This window comes from Colletotrichum aenigma (genome assembly GCF_013390185.1).
Source record: "Colletotrichum aenigma strain Cg56 chromosome Unknown KSG_Cg56_contig02, whole genome shotgun sequence".
NCBI classification, from domain to species: Eukaryota; Fungi; Ascomycota; class Sordariomycetes; order Glomerellales; family Glomerellaceae; genus Colletotrichum; species Colletotrichum aenigma.
In genome coordinates, this window is record NW_023500908.1 from 2,120,540 (window position 1) to 2,139,288 (window position 18,749).

An 18,749-nucleotide genomic window follows, 5' to 3' on the forward strand; every position below is an offset into this window, starting at 1 on the left:
TAAAGGAAATGGGGTGACCTGACCTCGGGAAAGGTGTCTCAACGTTGCACAGGCTGTTTCCAATCTGGAAAAGTGTGCTAACTTGATTCTCAGGAGTTTTGCTTGGTACACTATCACAATTCTGGGTCCTACTCTAGTGAATAGCATGCTTCGTCGCACGCAGAATGTACGGGCTCATATGAAGCTGTCTAGACCAGCTGTCAGCAGGTTCCGAGACATTTGCTCACCGTGGCGTGCGCAGCTATTTCGTGGCTCATATTGCCCGACTAGGTCCAAATGCAAGCGTCTTCTTCGTAGTCATGCCTGGTGATCACAGACACGAAGCGAGAGTGGCCACAATATTCACTTTGCGATGCTTGCGGCGGCTTTGAGAGCCACAACTTCGTAGCAACCCTCAACCGTGTTTTTAGCACAGATAGATACTTGTGTAGACATATAAATCTTCGTGAGTGTTGGTCATGATAACTTGCAACGCTTCAAGTATTGATCTATAGATAATCTTTCACGTCTGACCTGAAATCGCAATACCTAAGTATTTACCAATATCAAATTGGCTTCAACCATGTCTCTCCACGTCTTTGGGTCCAACACCTTCTCTGGAAGCAATGGACTTCTTTCCAATGTCTCAGGAATCCGCCGCCAGCAGGTTTCCCGGCTCAATGCCTACGTTCGAGGCAAACGAGCCAGTCCTAAACAAGCCCGGGCCTTGCGCAAGGCTCAGTATAAGGAGAAATTGGCAATGTCTAACATGCCCAAGGGTTCGTTTGATTTCCCGCTCTTAGTCACAGTCTTCTGACACCTAGTTCCGCAGATGTTCGGACCTCTTTGGCTGCCAATCCACTCCAACTGGGTGCCCCACGGTGTTTCAAAGTTCTTCTCGCCGGCAAAGACGTTGTCGTCGACGCCAAGTTGCACGACAAGTCTCGGTTTGTTGACGAGGGTCATCATATTCACTTTGCACAATTCGGAATCCCTGGAAAAGGCGTTCGGCTGAACCAGTATGTACATCCTGAGTGTTTGCCTACACGAAAATCGAAACTGATGGTCGTTCCATAGCGAATGGATCAACCCGGATCACATAACAGTCTCTGCGAACCATCGCGTATACACTCTGAAGACTCAAGACGGTGACGGCAACCCATTTAACATGCACATCGACTTTACTCAGCTGTCTCGCCCCGTTGGTCATATCGAGACAGCTGACGGATACCTTGCCATGACTCTCGAACCCTACGCACTTTCATTCAATGTCAATGTTTCTGCAAATGCCGGAGCTGGTTATGACAGTGCTACGAACACCTTAACCTGGGATGAGAACAGTACTCAGTGGAAAGCAGCCAACTGGGAGCAGAACAGCATGATCTTCTCATACGACACTGTCGCGGTTAAAAGTCCTTTCGGATCTCCTATACTGATTAACGAGGTTTCTTGTGAGGACACCAAAAACAGCGAGGTATCTCAATTCACTGCTTCTCAGTACCCATTGGAGTATGTGTCAATTTTCCAAGATATCAACAGGAATGGGAAAACGATGCCGGCGTGCGTCACAACAATCAAGCCCGCCTTCGTCATGTCTCCTCCAACAGTCAGAACCTCAGATACCATCAAGTCTGTATTTCCTCAGGACTCCATTTTCCAATTTGATGAGTTGGGTGTCAACTTTACCGGCGCATACCGAATCACCCAAGATGGCAGTACCCCTCCCGTATATGCTGTGGTGGGCACTGGCGTCATGCCAGTCAACCAGGTCACTACACCCGAGGCTACCAACAAGTCAAGATCTCTCTTTGAAACCAAGATTATACCTTATCCCCGCATCTTTTCCATGTCTAGGAACGATATTTCGTCTTCGCTGCCAATTACAGGCCTTCTAAACAACGACCCCATGAGCCCGAGCACTACCGATCCCACGGGATACGTGGATACTGTTTCGCAAACCGCCAACCAGGATTTCCACGACATTGTATGCTACTACATGGATCCTGATATTCATACCACATTCATTTCGGCGACCCCAACTGTTCTGTCTGACTCGACCGTTCAGGCGATCGCCACTGACAGCCCCGACAATGCTGCCTTCACCGAAAATGAGGTTATCCAGGCGCTTAACGACATCAAAAATCGTATATCTACTCGCACTGCCTCCAAGCGATGGGGTGTGCCACGATCAACGCTTATAAGCCGTACCAAAGGCCACCAACCAAGGCAAGAAGCATTTCAAGACCTCCAGAGGCTCTCTGCTGGCCAGGAGGCCAGCCTGGCCACTTGGGTGACTGCCCAGGCAGACCTTGGGCTGCCACCAACCCATCAACAACTGAAGGACTTCGCCCATCGCATCCTCCAAGCTATAGGGGACACCCAACCTCTTGGCAAGAGGTGGGTAGATGGCTTTATAAGAAGAAACCTATCTATCAAGGTCCAGAGAAGTCGATCTATTGATTCGAGGCGTGTTAATGGGGCATCTACTGAGGTTATCAGGGACTGGTTCAAATATCTCGCCCTACCTCACATCCAGGCCATCAAACCAGCCAACAGATATAATATGGATGAGACTGGTATCCTTGAGGGTAAAGGGGATAATAGGCTAGTGCTAGGCAGTGCTGCGACTAAGTCAGTAAGGAAGAAGCAGCCTGGTTCGCGAGCCTGGGTATCTATTATTGAGTGTATATCAGCTGGGGGCGCTGCTATCCATCCCTTGGTTATATATAAGGGCAAGACAGTTCAACAGCAGTGGTTTCCTCTAGAACTTGGCCCATATGATGGATGGGAGTTCACATCAACAGAGAATGGGTGGACTACTGATGCTACTGCTGTTGAATGGTTAGAAAGGGTCTTTATCCCCCAAACCAAGCCCTCTAGCCCTAACCAAGCTAGACTCCTTATCCTAGATAGCCATAGGAGCCATACGACGACAGATTTTATGTGGTTATGCTATACCAATAACATCTATCTGTTATTCTTGCCTCCACATACCTCCTATGTCCTCCAGCCACTTGACCAGTCAGTCTTCAGCCCTGTCAAGGCAGCATATAGGAAAGAGCTGGGATATCTTAGTCAGTGGATCGACTCTACTGTTATAGGCAAAAGGAACTTCATTTCCTGCTATCAAAAGGCTCGCCTAGCTGGGCTGACTGCAGGCAATATCAAGAGTGGCTGGAAATACACTGGGTTATGGCCTGTTGCTATTGCAAAGCCGCTTATGAATGGGCTGCTGGTTCAGAAGGCAACATCATCAACAACAACACCATCAACACCAATCAACAAGGTTGCCAGAGATAAACATATAGCCCAGGATGCCCATGGTATAGAGGGCTGGGCGTCAGCCTCATCTGCTGTGAAGTGGTCTACGCCAAGGAAGGTGAAGGACCTAGGGGACCAACTACATATATTCGGCCAACTAGAACAAAACATCGCCACACAACGCCAGCTCTTCAGGAAGGTAGAAAAGGCTTCCAAGAGCAGTCCTTTGCCCTAGCTACCGCCCAGCAAAAAATAGAGCTTCTAGAGGCCAAGGTTGCCAACACTGCTAGCAGGAAGAGGAAGGCTGTTCAGTTGGACCCAAATACGAAGTTTGCGACAATCAAAGAGATACGGCAAGCCCAGATTGAGGCTGGCGAAGCTGAAAATGATTCAGATGAATCCAGCGCATCTGAATTACCCAGTGAGGCCGAAAGTTGCATTATTGTGGCTTCAAGAGGTAGTTGATAATTAATTGAATAAAGTGGTGGTGGTTGCGATGGCGTCAATTCATGGCGGTCGAAAAGCAGGGGTGGTCGAAAAGTGGGTGCTTTGACTTAATGGACACGGCTGAAGCAATCAGCAGTGCTTTGGGATGGCGTTTACAGTGTCATCTCGAGAATGGGTGGCAATTCCTTCCATCATCCGCCGGCAGCGAGAATCGGCGGATGATACTGTGTCTGTCGACGCACCATCTGACCTTGGTGCAAATTCCGCTTCTTCAAATTCCTGCGTGTTTGGAAAACGCGGCAAGGGCAGCGATCACGACTTTAAGACGGATCCTTCTTCGGAGTTCGAATCTTTCCGCCACGATTTCGATTCTCACGTTCGACCACAAATCCGTATTAACGGTAAGAAACTTGAAATGTCGCAGCGCTGGATCGAATGTGCACCACCTTCATTCGACAATTCCTGTCGTGGACCTGAAAGGCAACGAACAATCCACGGCTTGGACCCATCGATGTAAGATCAGCCTTTCCATGGATGAAGGCTCTGTAGTTCTAGAGGCTGAAGGTGGAGTCGTTCCAGATGTACCTGCTATGTGGCCACTGTATCTCCGCCGCTCTGAAAGCAATCGGATGACCGAAATGATGACACAGTGGCACGTGGGATGGATCTCTGTCACTGGGGCCATTGTTCCAGAAACTTCCTTAGGTAGTGCGTGCACCTGGGCACTCAATACTGAGATTTACGCAGAGAGACTAGGTGGATTGATTGGCAAAGACTTGATGGAGACTGTGCTTGGGGCGAACGTAGTCTAAAGTTCGCTTCTGAGTATCTGGTTTGATATCCCTGGGCTAGGACTATTGACTTTGTTTGATCCCATGCCCTGCTTAAAAAGCTTTTGGAGAGATGACGATGAAGTTTATGCTTGAAACTCCAGATTTCTTAGAAACGTCAGTCTACCAAAACCAAATCTTTGATATTTGGGATTAACTCACGAGGGAGCTGAAACTCCATTCAGTTGAGCTTCCGCAACATCAATGATGGATTAGTGATCCTGAGGGAGAATGAGGCGGCCCGCTCCGTGAGTGTGTCAGCTTGAAATTAGTTGATATCATGAAGGATTTCCTTCGGGCAATCAACGAATTCCATTGCCGAAAGTGCCCTCAACGAACCAAACCTTTTCATCAACTCTCTCATTTCAAGCGATAACACATAGTTTCTACTGCCATGCACTAAGACACGCTATGAAGCATAAGGAATGACGTTCGTGAGCTTTTCTGCTTTGATAGAGAACGATTCAAATTGGGGGACAAGCATTATCCTGGGAACGTTGAAGTTTGGTCATTGATGTGAAATGCTTTCATGTCACACCATCTTTCGCGGTCTGCAAGACAGAAATTTCATGGAATACTGCGCTCTACGTTGAAGGGAGTCAAAAGGAATTGAACTGATAACCGACTGTAGTATGTTCGGCCCTGGCTTACATCCTGAGTTCCAATCTCACCATATATCAGTAGCAATATGTAATATTCACTGCCTTCTAAAACCCAGGGTGATTGGCGGGTACCGGCTTCCAGACTTGCACGACGCAACAGATGGATTAGCCTCTTCCTGGGAGATGTTCGAGAAATAGGCCCACCAAATTTGCGGATGCACCATAAGAATGGAACTGCAGCGAGGCATCTCGATTTCGGCTATTGATTAACCTCTGGTTCTGCTTTGTTCACGATCCACGCGGTAAATATACAGCCTTAACTTCTACATGAATTAAGTTAGGTCAATTATCCAATGACCAGGCCGTACCTCTTTCGTTTGTTCACACCCACCCACGGTCGATGTTGGTGGCCTCATTCTGGTAATCATGTTTCTGCTGGCCAATGCCAGCCCCAATGGTCTTCCCATCATTGTGGCACCGAACATCTCATTGACACCGAAGTATTATCTAATTAGGTAGCTTGGGCTATTGTCCTGTAACCTAAAGGGCATAATCTAAGACTAACTCGAAACGACTATTTGATGATGGTTTCAGAAACGGACTTTGAACTGACAACATGATTTTGAACGCGAGTGTCACCTAACTTTTTCAGAGTAAGTAGCTCTTTCTTCGCTTTTCATCTCAGCTTTAATTACTGAATCAAAGGCATCAAGTTTCAACAGATCGACCCCGAGTTTCTTACAACTATCCAGCAAGTACCTGCCATCCTCTACGGGAACACCAGTCTCAATAACCGTGACCTTTGTACACTCAAAATCAAGGTCATCAAAAGCGACAACACTCGAGGGCTTCATGGTGGCTCTTGTGGAGGCGATCGACTGCAGCAGCTGCCCCTCGACGCACCATTCTTTCTGACTCTGATCTATCAGATGCTACTATCAACTATCAACTATCAACTATCAACTATCAACTATCAACTATCAACTATCAACTATCAACTATCAACTATCAACGCTCATTATTCGAGCGAAAGTGATGTCATCCACGACTACTTGCTTGATGATGAATACGAAACCTGTTCAAGCGTGTGGTGGGGAAGTCGACTTTCTAACGCCTAGCACAGCGAACGTATAACGAGGTCTTTAATCAGGCGCGCGTTACAGGACTCCAATTTAGCGTATAGTACAGTAAGTAGCCTGCCGAATTGCCCGGCCAGTACGCCGGCGGGCACTCGGCCCCGGGCCGGGTGCCCCACACAGGCAGGATAGCTGGGCTACACAGGCAATTTAACCCAACCTGGAACTCCTTTTCTAGGCCCGGGATTTCATAGCGGGATGCAAGATCTAGGGGTCGACACTGGCTGCGACTCAGATGTAAGTCCAACAAGGGAATCCATGCACACAAACCCTGTGAAAGAAAATGGTCTCACTATGTTTTAGGTTTTCGTCGCGGAACATTTGCAGAAGGTCTGCATTACGCCAGAATCATGCACTCCCTGTTTGTCGTAGCAATTGGCAACTGTGACGCCTTAAATATCCTTCTAATTGAGGACAGGCTTCAGTATGTAATCATGGCTCCAGACAACTAATTCCGAAGAGAGGGAAGATTGCTCAATAACACAGCAACCATAAGTGCTGTGGCTTGAACCCCGGCCGTTTCAACAAAATCCCAGCTGCTGGTGCAATACTTGACCACGGCGACGATATTAATCTCCTCCTTTGAGAATGAGACCTATGCGAAATCCCGGTCGAAAACAGGTCCTCTGTTATGCGAGGATGCCCCTATCATGGCTGAATACCTCGGCTCAGTGCCTCACCAGAAGGTACCCGGAGTGTTGTTCTTGGCGATTTTATTGGCTGATCTGATATTCCTTCAAGCAGCTTGAAGACTGTTTCAGCTAGCGGTTGGGTCCGCAGCAACTAGAGTGAGCCCGGATGCGATGATTTGCAGAGGTTGTCTGGGGACGCTGTTGGGGTACAATGGCATAGAAATGATTCCATCGAGGAGCGAGGTAGGGGAACCCGATGCGAAATCTTCTCTGAAATCTAGATCTCCATATACAAGGCTGAGTGACCCAGACCTTTCCGCAGACCAAATAGGTAGATAAATGTTACAATTGGTACTTGGCCTAGGCACCCCTCTCACAGCTCCTCTGCTAATCAGCCCTATTTTCTCCATCAAGCTACTTCGATGTATCGTCGAAACTCCCTGTGATGGTCAGCATCATCCCACAGCTTCAGAAAGATGTCTCACCAATCAGTGACTGCTTCCCTCCACACACGCAGCTCATGTTCTCTCGTAGCAGCAAAGAAATCCACAAAATCGTCCCCAAAAATCTCTCTGGCCAAACTATCAGGTGCCTTGAATCTGTGTGTTGCGTCGAGGAGGGAGTCAGGAAGCAACTCTGGCTTTGTGTCCTTGCGTTGGATCTTCGCGGGCGGGATGGGTATGTCCAGCTTCTTCATAACACCTCGCCAGCCCGCAGCCACGATCGCTGTCAGAGCGTAATGAGGATGCAGATCGGCTCCTGGGATGCGCACTTCAAATCTTGTCGCCGCTGGTTTGCATACCGGAGGCGCAATTAGCCGCAAACTGGCAAGACGGTCTTCGAGGCCCCAGCTGACATCTACGGGGGCCCAGTAGTTCTCCACCAAGCGCTTGTAAGAGTTGATCGACGGTGCTAAAAGAGGCATGATATCTGGCAGAGCTACGAGGATCCCGGCGAGGAAATATCGACCAACGTCAGATAGCTGTGCGATGTCTGGCCATGCGGCTGTTTGATCGGGGGGACCCGACCGAGCGAAGATGTTCTTTCCGTCTAGATTAGTTAGAGACACATGGATATGCCCAGAGTTGCCAGGCAGGCCTTGGGTTGGCTTGGCGAGAAAGCAAGGCGTCACGCCGTGTTCCAATCCGAGCGATTTGGTGATCAGTCTGTTGATATTAGTAGCAAGTTCGACAGCCTCAACATACGCTCGACTCACTTGAAAACAGAAACTTTGTCTGCCATCTCGTCGATCGGGCTGACCTTCAGAGCCTGAGAACGCGGATTGCAGTCAACATAAAATTCAAGAGCTGAACGTATCCACCAAATGATACGGAGCGACTTACAGCCTCGTAGACGCCGGGACCGCTCTCCGTGTGCCAGCCTTCTAAGCCGCAGTTTGCTCTCTTGTTGAAGCCGAATATGTCATGGAAGTACTTCTTCGAGGCTATCGGACGTGATGTGCTGTAGCCAAACATGCCGCCTGTAAGAGGCCGCAAGGCCGATGGTGTATTTTTCTCCAAGAACGTGGACAGGTTTTGTCTGCCATGTGGCGATCCATATCCGTCTTCTGACGGTGTCTGGAAGTTCATGAACTCGAGCTCCACTTCTCAACGTCAGTTCTGTGGCTGCCCCCTACTGTAGAAAAGCGTAAGGTCAATGGAACGTGCGAAGAGTTACGTACCTCCGGCAAGAGCTTTGCACTCTGCTTCTGCTAACTTGTCACATAGTTGACGAATCATGCTACGTGGGCAAGCGAAGACCGGCTTGCCACCCACAGCAAAGCTTAAAAGGAAGAAAGGGATATTAACCTCTGTGGGGAGTCTCCGGAAGGATGACAGGTCGGGGTGAGCAACAAAATCGGCAAATCCGTCTTCGCTTGTTGCGATCTTCGTCTCTGTCGTGAATAAAACATCGTGGATATCCCATGCAAAGATGGCAGAACTCATGCCGAATCCGCTGGAAATAGTGGACAAGAACTTCTCCTTATCCATGATCTTGCCTCGAAGGATACCGTCGGCATCAACTCCTGCGACCCTGACCTTTTCATCGTTTGCTAAAATAGCCTCGATGTTGTCCACGGTTGCGATAGTTCTGGCATGTGTGGCGCTTCGGAGGGTGCATAATGTGGCTTGTGACTGTTGCTCCATTGCTGTTGATGGGAAGAATATGGAGTGCAGAGGATGATGTCAAGGTGCAGTTGGAGATCAAGGGGGTGTTCTTGACTCTTTTCATCTGTCAAGGAGTAGAAAGGGGCCGGTAAAAAGTCTTCCTTCTGATCGAGCTTACATGGATGTCGCCTGCTCTATGGATCCAGACTCGCCGCCAAGTAACATTGGCTTGCAGACTGGAAGTTGTTGAAGTGACCGTTTCACCCGGCCGGCTATGATCCGACCCCGAAGCCCCGATGTCCGTTATGTGCGGGGGACCTGATGCGGGGCGATCGGGCGGCGCGGTCCGAGACCGCGATAGCGCGGTTTCCCATAGTACCATCGCGCTCATCACTCCATCATTGCTGAGCAGCACCATGTCTGGAGAGCGGTGAGATTGTGGTGAACCGTGAATACTGTCGGCCTTAGCGATGAACGTCCGTGATCGAATCGGAGACGGCAAACCTTGGCCCGATCGGGGCTCATGATACCGACAACATTCTCTTCTCGCGGCAACGGTCTGAAGATGCCCCTGCAGCTCGGTAACCACCGTTTCAGTCGATTTCACTCGCCTTCAATGATATGGCGAGGCTATGCATCCCGATAAGCTTTATATCAGGTCTTACAGGCCACAATGCATCAATTCCCAAAGTTACGGTGATGCTTACCATAAACTTCCGATAACCATTTTCTGTCCTGGGCATCACCAATTGTTCTCCCTCAGATTCGGGCCAAACTTCTTCCATCATGTCTAGCACTACCATTCAAACGATCTCTCCGTCGACCAACAAGGTTCTTCTCAACACTCCCAGTACGAGTCTCGAAGACGCGAAGTCCGTCGCCAAATCTTCTCAGGATGCCTTCCAAAAGTTCAAGCTGCTGTCTCTGGCGGAGAGAAAGGAGATGGTGATGCGAGGCCTGAAGCTCATCCAAGAACGCAAGCATGATCTTGGGCGCGAACTCAGTGGGCAAATGGGTCGCCCTATTGCGTACAGCCATGAGGAAATTGAGACGATGCAGAAGCGTGCCGACTATCTTCTCGACATCGCCGAAGAATCCTTGCGCGACATACCCGGTCGTCCCGAGGCAGGGTTCAAGAGATGGATCAAGAAGGTCCCAGTTGGCCCGACTCTCGTGGTATTCGCATGGAACGTATGTCAATATTCTATGAGCGGTCGAGAATTCCTGTGTATTTGGCCAAATTCCTTTCCAGTTCCCGTACCTCATCATCGTGAACGCGCTGGTTCCAGCACTCCTGGCTGGAAATACGGTCATCCTGAAGCGAGTCGCCGCAAACGCCTTTGATCGGCACACGGATCGCCGAGATATTTGCCGAAGCTGGTCTTCCTAAGAACGTCCTCCAGGTAGTCCAGTCCGGAGATCCTACTGTTCTCGACGAACTTGTGAAGATCCCCGAGATACAAGCGGTCAGCTTCACCGGCTCGATTGCGGGAGGGTTGGCTTTGCCTGAAGCCGCGGCTCGTCGCACGATACCTCTCAACCTTGAGCTTGGAGGGAATGATCCGGCATACGTGCGGCCCGACGCGGACTTGAAATATGTAGCAGCTCAGCTTGTGGACGGCGCTGTCTTCAATTCGGGTCAGAGCTGCTGCGCTGTGGAGCGGATTTACGTGCATAAAGACATCCATGATGCTTTTGTCCAAGAGCTGCAAGATGAGTTGAAGATGTAAGTCTGGTAGAGAATCTTACTGGTGCATCCCCGCTGACGAAACCCAGGTGTAAACTCGGCGATCCGCTTGATGCGTCAACTAACGTTGGGCCGGTCATTTCACGAGCGGCCCAAAAGTCGATTGAACAACAAGTGGAATATGCACTCAGCAAGGGCGCCCGTGATGTCACGCCGTCCAATGCCACATTTGAGAACCCTTCCGCTGGCGGCAACTATGTGATCCCGCGGATTCTCACAGGCGTCACACATGACATGATAGTCGCAAAGGAAGAGACTTTTGGCCCAATCATCCCTGTGATATGTGTCCAGAACGACGATGAGGCAATTCAACTCATGAATGACACGGAATATGGCCTGACTGTCAGCGTTTGGACCACAGATATCCCTCGTGGAGAGGAGATGATTGAGAGTCTCGAGGCTGGCACTGTGTTTGTCAATCGTTGCGATTACCCCAATCCAGTAGGTTCCAAATCCGTGGGATTGGAAACAAGCTGCTAACGTTCGCGGCAGGATCTTGCTTGGACTGGCTGGAAGAATTCGGGGCTTGGATGCACTTTGGGGCCGAAGGGATTTGATTTCTTCGTCAAGTTGAAAAGTTATCATGTCAAGCAGCAGCAAGCTCAGGAGCTAGATGTAACATGGGGTTCTTTCATAGGTGGTCTTCAGCTTTAGATCTCTGCACCGCTCAAATGACGAAACTTTGTCCCGGCCTAAAGCCAAATCCTCAAGCTTCAGTCAGCATCATTGACGATCATCTAGAAATGTGCCCGAATATGGGTCTTGATCATAAGATATTCTCCTAATGGATAATGATACGGCGACTCGCGGATAGAATAATGTTTGCGTCAAGGTCAATGTGAATCAGGTAGGCAAGGCACAGTCAGCTTATCCAATACTATGACCCTGACATCACTAAACATATGAGGTCTTGTGTGTTCGGCATTAATGTGCAGCGCGGTCTCCTGTTAAGGAACGGAAGTTCGGGACGACCGCGGTCCGGAACCCCCACGTTGGCATCGGAGCCATCTGATAAGCATACACATCCCAACACCCCAGTAGTCGGAGCTTTGATCGGGAAGCCGCCGATGGCGTTCGAAGAACCCGCGCAAGGGGCATGGGCTTGGGATTCTGCACATCCACCAGAAAGCAGCTTCGTCACGGCCGGAGGTATTCAGATGCGATCAATCTGAAGGGCATAAGCTACATAAAGGCCTGATAAGAATGCTTTTTATCAGTGAGAGCTCACTAGACGTCAACCCGCCGGAGATAGCTTGAGACCCCGTTTTCTTTTCAGCCCTCAGCGTTTTCAACTCCAATCTGCCCAGTCTTATAGGAATCACAGGACCATGTCAGGCAGACTCGAAGGGAAGAATATTATAGTTACGGGTGCCGCTGGGTGTGTCACATTTCTCCCATCGTCTTTCTGCTCCTGGTAACACCAACTGACAAGTGCATGACAGCGGCATTGGCCTCGAAGCCTCGATTCTCATGCACAAGGAGGGTGCTTCGGTCCTGATGACCGACATCAACCAGGCAGTCTTGAATAAGGCCCTCGCTCGTGTCAAGGAGCTTGTACCCAACGCCAGAGGACGTCTTGAATCACTCGTTGTTGACGTGTCGACGGAGTCTGAGGTAGAGACAGCCGTCGCTCACTTGGACAGCTGGGGTGGCCTGGACGTCATCTTCAATAACGCAGGCATCATGCATCCGAAAGATGGTGACGCCGAAGAGTGTCCTGCCGACATCTGGGACAAGACGTTTGACATCAACGTTAAGGGAGTCTGGTACGGAAGCAAATACGCCGTCAGATCTCTGCGTAAGCATGGCAAGAAGAAGGGCAGCATCATCAACACTGCCAGCATTGTCTCTATTGTCGGATCCGCAACTCCTCAGGTGGCATACACTGCCAGTAAGGGTGCTGTTATGGCTTTCACAAGAGACATGGCGATTGTGCACGCTAGAGAGGGTGAGTACTGCGACCCCTGCACCATGTGATGCTGTGGCCAGCTAATGGTATCCCTATCCACAGGCTTCCGCTTTAATACCATCTGCCCAGCACCTCTGAAGTAAGCATTATTACACGAATACCTCAGCTGTTTGGTTGCTATTCTAACACGACACAGTACTCCGATGCTTCAGGACTTTCTGGGTGACGACAAAGAGAAGCGGTTCAGACGAGAGGTTCACATCCCAACGGGCCGATTCGGAGAAGCTATCGAGCAAGCACAAGCTGCTGTTTTCCTCGCCAGCGACGAGAGTAGCTTTGTCAACGCTCATGACCTGGTTGTGGATGGTGGACTCACGAAGGCCTACGTGACACCCGATGGACCTCCCACCGAGCCCCCTCAGAACTTGGGCAAGCAATAGGAGAGTTCACCGTGGTCAGGTCTGTCATTTGTGCGATGGACACGTTGATGATAACACCAGAGAGCAAATCCAGAAAGCTTCAGCTCCGATACTAGCTCCTGGGGCTGAAGAGTCTGGATGTTACGGACGTACGTGATGTAGTCTCGAATGGTAGGCTAATTCCAGGTGCGCTTGGTGTTCAACATAAGCGTTGACATTAGGTTGAAGCTTTCCACGTGGATGAAATGAGGCTATGAGCGTTGATCGGTCGAGCCGACTTTATGCTGTCTTAAACTCAGCCTCGATCAACGCTAATCGACGTGGCACGCGCTGTTCGAACTCCCCGCCGTTGGGTCTCCCGACGAGCATGACCTGGCTCTCAATTAGCCTAGCCGCGTGACATAGCGTGCCGGAAACCGCTCGAGGGCCAGAATCTCAATCTGCTTGTTGTCCTGGGGTGAACCCCTCTGCGGCATTATTGTGTCCCGAGAACACCGTGCTAAATATCTTGTACACCGAGACTCGAGACTCGAAACCCGACGGGTAGTTGCATATATCACAGGCACTACTGACGCGTCAAGTGCGTGCCCACGCCGAGGATGGTCGGGTTAAACTAGACAGTGATCTAATTACTAATACTGTGACCAAGGGCAAAATGCTGCCCGTGGATAGCACCCCTCCAGGGCCAATAGCAGCAATTCGTAGAGTGTGACACTCCAGTGCATCTTCTTGGCTGAATTCTCCTCTCTGATTCGGTTGATTTGCGAGTCAGTGTGGCTCCAAATGGGCTAGAAGAGTAAGCTGTGCCCCAGTGCTACGTCAAACCAATGATTCGAGGCTGGATATTTACGTTCCTCGCTGTGGCTCGAAGATATTGAGCGATGAGACATCCAATCAACAGCCCTGGTCAAGCGACTTTGCACCAATCCCCATGCAGCTGAAGGCGGGCATCCACTGGCATGCGTCTTACACACCACCTCAGGACGATTACATACTCACTGGCTCACGCACACTGGATGAAAAATAGGGACTTGTGAACGTGATGTCCGGGCGGAGTAAAAACCCTGAAGACGGCAGTGTGGCATCTGTGATGAAGCGTCAGTCCTCACGTCTTTTGAGCGATCAGAGGACGGAATCCTGCCGTCCGGCCTGCGCGCATGTAATAGTGTCTTGGAAAGACCCACTTCAACACAGCCGGGCATATCCATGATGCATGCATGGGGAGTTCCAGGCTGGCCAGGCTGCAGCTTTTGCGTTTCTGCACGCCCATAGGGCGAACTGGTACGAGTCCCAAAAGAGGAAGCCCATTTCCCCAGCGGAGATGGAACTTGTCCGCTGAAGCATGGGATGTTTCCGTGTCGCATGTTCTGGAAGCAGATGAAATGGCTATGTCTTACTATTAAATGTCAGCTGTCCCACATCCTTGTGAAACGAAATGTCGCCTGAAAGGTTCGCCGGACTGGGTGCGATGTTAGCATTTAAGATAGAATGATTACTGGGCGAAGATAGTCTTTCGGTTCGTGATACGGGGAGTCCCCCCTTGCGTCTAGCTCGAGGAACGAAGTGTTGTGTGTATGCCTTGCTTCCATCCCACCCCCTTGATGCAGGTCTTGATCTGCAGAGCCCATCTGCCATCACCCGCACGGCGCAGTCGGCTACACCCACAATCCTTCGATTCAGCCCGTCATCTTATAGCTCGAGACATGATACTGATACTCCACTGTCGTGACATCGGTCCCTCCATCTTGGGATTTGGGTTACAGAAGCTCTAGGGAAAACTGGACGTTCTAATCTGGGATGCACACGACCATCTACCCCAGCCGCGGCCAAATTTTACTCAAGTGCATGATCACAAAGATCCATTTTACTGAGATGCATGCACCGCGCCTAACACTGTTTAATATTTACGAGAGGAGGCTACACAACCTGACAGGGAAGTGAGGATGCATCTTGAATTACTGTATGGAAACTTCAATACCGGTCTCTCTCATTCAGCCAACCATGACATGATACGTTTTGGAAAAGGCGTGACCGAGTCACTTGCTACAGACACAATCGGCCCCCGATGGCCCGGTTCGTCCTACGATGCAACCCCTCAGGCAGTGAATTTGGTTCTTTTGAGCAGTGAAGGGGGTGAAGACATTTTACGAGCTACCTAGGTATGCAACATCTGCCGCCGAAGGCGTTCGGACGATTAGCGGAAGGATTCCCCTCTGGCATGCAGCTAAAGCCGTGTTGCCACCTCATATCGTTCTTCATATAATCTGGAGGATCTTGAGCACCCAATTGCGCGGGTTCTCCCTTGACTCCCTACTCTACTCAGTACCCGTTCTTTCCTGTTCGGTGCGATTTCTCACCTCACATTCTCTCCTCACACAGACACTCCTTAACGCATCTCATCCAGTATGGAAAGCATCACAGACGCTTACCCTGAGTACAGCCAGACTTCACGGCTAGATGAAGTGCGGGCGACCGAATATGGCTACCTCGACGAGCAGGGCCACATCTATCTTGACTTCACCGGCGCTGGGCTGGCTGCAAAGTCCCAAATTCGAGCACACGAGAAACGGCTAGGGCAAACACTCTTCGGCAATCCCCACTCAACGAACCCTACAAGCCAGTCTGCCACGCGACTGATCGAAGATGCCAGAGCTCGGGTGCTGGACTACCTCAACGCCTCGCCCAAAGAATACACCGCCATATTCACTCCGAATGCAACCGGCGCCGCACGTCTCATCGCAGAATCATACCCTTTCAAGAGAGGAACACGACTGGTGTTGACGTCCGATAATCACAACTCCGTCAACGGCCTCCGAGAATTCGCCGGCCGAAACCACGCGCGAACGGTCTACGTGCCGGTCCGAGCCCCGGAGCTGCGGGTCGACCCGTCGGACCTCATGTCAGCACTCAGCCGTCGCAAGGGAGGCTTTTTCTCGTGTGGATCGGCACGCACGCGGCGCAGTGGCTTGTTTGCCTATCCAGCCCAGAGCAACTTCAGTGGCGTTCGACATCCGCTCTCCTGGGTTCAGGTCGCACAGGAACAGGGATATGACGTACTACTGGATGCCGCGGCGTATTTGCCGACGTCCCGACTCAATCTATCAGATACCGGCGTCAAGCCAGATTTTGTGATTGTCAGCTGGTACAAGCTGTTTGGGTACCCCACCGGCGTTGGCTGTCTCATCGTCCGACGCGATGCATTGGCTCGGCTGGCCAACTCGCGGCCTTGGTTTTCCGGCGGCACAATCACTGCTGCGACTGTTGGTGTTCCTTGGCACACCATTGCCCCTGACGAAGCAGGCTTTGAGGATGGTACCCTGAACTTCTTATCGATACCTGACGTTCAGGTTGGCTTGGATTGGCTGGATGATGTTGGGATGTTCCTCATCGATACAAGGGTCAGGTGCCTGACTGGATGGTGCCTTGATCGGCTGCACAGGATGGAGCACAGCGACGGCTCGCCAATGGCTAGGATATATGGGCCAACAAACATGGAGTCCAGAGGAGGCACCATCTGCTTTAATTTCCTCGACGTCTCTGGAAAAGTGGTTGATGAAAGACTCGTGGCAAAGGAGTCTGCGGCGGAGAAAATTTCACTCAGAACGGGGTGCTTCTGTAACCCAGGGGCGGGTGAGACTGCGTTTGGTCTGGAAAAGGCAGCTCTGGTGTCCCTCAGCAAGGTTTACAGCAAGTCGTTGGACACATACATACGGATGATCGCCCCTGTTGGTGCTGTCAGGATCTCGTTTGGCTTCATGTCAGCCGCTGCGGACGTGGACCGTTTCATCAACTTTGCCCAAAGTACTTACCGAGATAGGCTTACGAGCACAGAAGGTCTTCAGCCCCATGAGCATTGTTGACGGAAAAGCTGGTATTTAAGCAAAAAGAAAGGATTCACCCGCTTAACAGCCGAAAGGCTTGGTCTCGCCCCAACCAACGAACCAACGCACCAACAAGTGTGATATGTCCCCCCCCGCAGACTGCGATCTCATGTTTGCCTGCCCCGTCCCGGGCCTTTCCAACGGGCATAACCGCAAAGCCGCAAAATAGACCGCCTGGTCCCAACCAACGAACATGGGGCTTTTGTCAACGCCTGCCCAGCCGAATAGAAGGCTTGAGTGTTCGACGGCGTAACAACCCGTCTGGTCGAAAGCTCCGAGATGTATGCAAGCCACATATGCCGCCAGCCGAATTCTCGAGGCCTTTAATCACTCAAGACCAATAATCCAAGAGTTTTCCGTCACAGTTTCGCATGGTAAAGTTGTGCTCGTCACAGAGGGGCAGTGAGATTGATCACTTCGTTGGTGTGATATCGATTTCAAACAATCCCATCCCACCAGGCGTCACCCTGATTGGACAAACCGTTTTCCTATTTAGGTTTACCCTACGCCCGTTGCGGACATCGTCGGGATCGGCCATGAGAATGCTTAATATAAGTCAAGATGCGTGGAAGTGCAACGGATCTTACAGGATGGGTGACATTGCACATGCGCATAAGCAGCCATATGCCATCTATTCGGAGCATTCTATGCGGGCTGCCTTTAAAATGCAGGCGATTTCCATGGTTGACTGCCTTTTCCCATCCCACTTTCATCCCATTTCTCACGCGTGTCTTGCGCAACCAGAACTATCTTACGCACGATGAATCCCACCCAACCACCTTGGCGGTATGCCATTACTGCCCTGGCCGCGGCTGCGGTATTCCCTTATATGCGGGAGACATGGCTGCAACTAATATCCCGCGTTCTTCTTGCATCTCTAGCAGCGTGGTATTTTGCCGTCGTTGTGTACGCTATCTTCATCTACCCCTACTTTGTGTCGTCTATAAGACACATCCCCGGTCCTAAGGTGAGTGCATTCAGTAAATGCTCCGTGTCGGAGATCTTAAACTCTCATAGGATCACTACTTTCTGCTCGGACAGACTGTGAACCAATTTCTGTCTGGTGATCCTAGGGAGCCCTTCGTCTCTTGGATGAGGAACTGGCCCAAGGAACGTTTTATTCGATACACTAGCTTTGGGAACTTGAATGCAATTCTCGTGACACAGCTAGATGCCTTTAAGGAAATCTTCCAAACCAAAGCAAACGCCTTTGTCAAGCCGGAGTTCAACAAGAGAATGATCACCCCTATCACCGGCGTTGGAATGGTCTTTACAGAAGGAGAGGAGTCAAGGTCACAGAGGAAGCTACTCTCCCGTGAGTACCTATATTTGCGAGATTTACTCCCGATTGTGATCGTATTAGAATCTAACCTTGTGGTCCTGCAGCCCGATTTGCCTTGACGAATATGAAGCAAACCATGCCATTATTTCGCAGCAAAGGAAAGCAGTTTTGCCAATATCTTGACCAATTGGTCGACAGCCAGTCTGATTCTATCAATAGTAAGATGGATACGGGCCTCTCTCCGAGCTTACCACAAGCACCACCGGCTAATTATCAACCTGACAGTTTCTTTTGCGTGGTCCAAAGTAACTCTTGATGTTATTGTCAACTTCGCTCTTGGATTCGACCTCGAGATCACCCTCAAGCCGTCAGAGTTTCACGAGCTTTATCAGCAGGTCTTTGACCCTCCACCATTCGGAATGCTCCTCGTCGCCATGTATGCCTTCTTTCCCGCCATCCGTTCATTCCCTTTGAAGGAAAATTACCGTTTCAAACATGCCAACGACAGAGTACGCG

The 18,749-nt window shown here is 50.5% G+C and overlaps 5 protein-coding genes across 5 annotated transcripts, besides 1 other annotated feature; 4 read left to right on the top strand and 1 right to left on the bottom strand.

Annotated features, from left to right (window-relative positions):
* Positions 1 to 562: 562 nt before the first annotated feature.
* CGCA056_v002614 (Jerky protein-like protein-like) lies at positions 563 to 3,475 on the top strand (the record flags this gene model as incomplete). Its single annotated transcript, XM_037317872.1, has 3 exons — positions 563 to 758; positions 812 to 998; positions 1,057 to 3,475. 3 exons carry the CDS (start codon positions 563 to 565, stop codon positions 3,473 to 3,475), a joined length of 2,802 nt encoding a protein of 933 aa, XP_037182623.1.
* A 150-nt stretch (positions 3,476 to 3,625) lies between these two features.
* Positions 3,626 to 3,712: a sequence feature (Short protein (CGCA056_v002615, KAF5524986.1) was converted to a misc_feature.).
* Positions 3,713 to 7,296: 3,584 nt separating this feature from the next.
* On the bottom strand, positions 7,297 to 9,034 carry glnA2-1 (Type-1 glutamine synthetase 2; the record flags this gene model as incomplete). The annotated part of the gene is made up of 5 exons (XM_037317873.1): positions 7,297 to 7,327; positions 7,373 to 8,053; positions 8,104 to 8,156; positions 8,231 to 8,490; positions 8,569 to 9,034. 5 exons carry the CDS (start codon positions 9,032 to 9,034, stop codon positions 7,297 to 7,299), a joined length of 1,491 nt encoding a protein of 496 aa, XP_037182624.1.
* Positions 9,035 to 9,781: 747 nt separating this feature from the next.
* Positions 9,782 to 11,396, top strand: CGCA056_v002617 (Succinate-semialdehyde dehydrogenase; the record flags this gene model as incomplete). Its single annotated transcript, XM_037317874.1, has 4 exons — positions 9,782 to 10,186; positions 10,399 to 10,721; positions 10,772 to 11,183; positions 11,235 to 11,396. The coding sequence occupies 4 exons, from the start codon at positions 9,782 to 9,784 to the stop codon at positions 11,394 to 11,396; spliced, it is 1,302 nt and encodes a 433-aa protein (XP_037182625.1).
* Positions 11,397 to 12,070: 674 nt separating this feature from the next.
* Positions 12,071 to 13,091, top strand: yxbG-1 (putative oxidoreductase YxbG; the record flags this gene model as incomplete). The annotated part of the gene is made up of 4 exons (XM_037317875.1): positions 12,071 to 12,120; positions 12,185 to 12,690; positions 12,754 to 12,790; positions 12,848 to 13,091. The coding sequence occupies 4 exons, from the start codon at positions 12,071 to 12,073 to the stop codon at positions 13,089 to 13,091; spliced, it is 837 nt and encodes a 278-aa protein (XP_037182617.1).
* A 2,384-nt stretch (positions 13,092 to 15,475) lies between these two features.
* FLACCA (Molybdenum cofactor sulfurase) lies at positions 15,476 to 16,930 on the top strand (the record flags this gene model as incomplete). The annotated part of the gene is made up of 1 exon (XM_037317876.1): positions 15,476 to 16,930. One exon carries the CDS (start codon positions 15,476 to 15,478, stop codon positions 16,928 to 16,930), a length of 1,455 nt encoding a protein of 484 aa, XP_037182618.1.
* Positions 16,931 to 18,749: the final 1,819 nt, after the last annotated feature.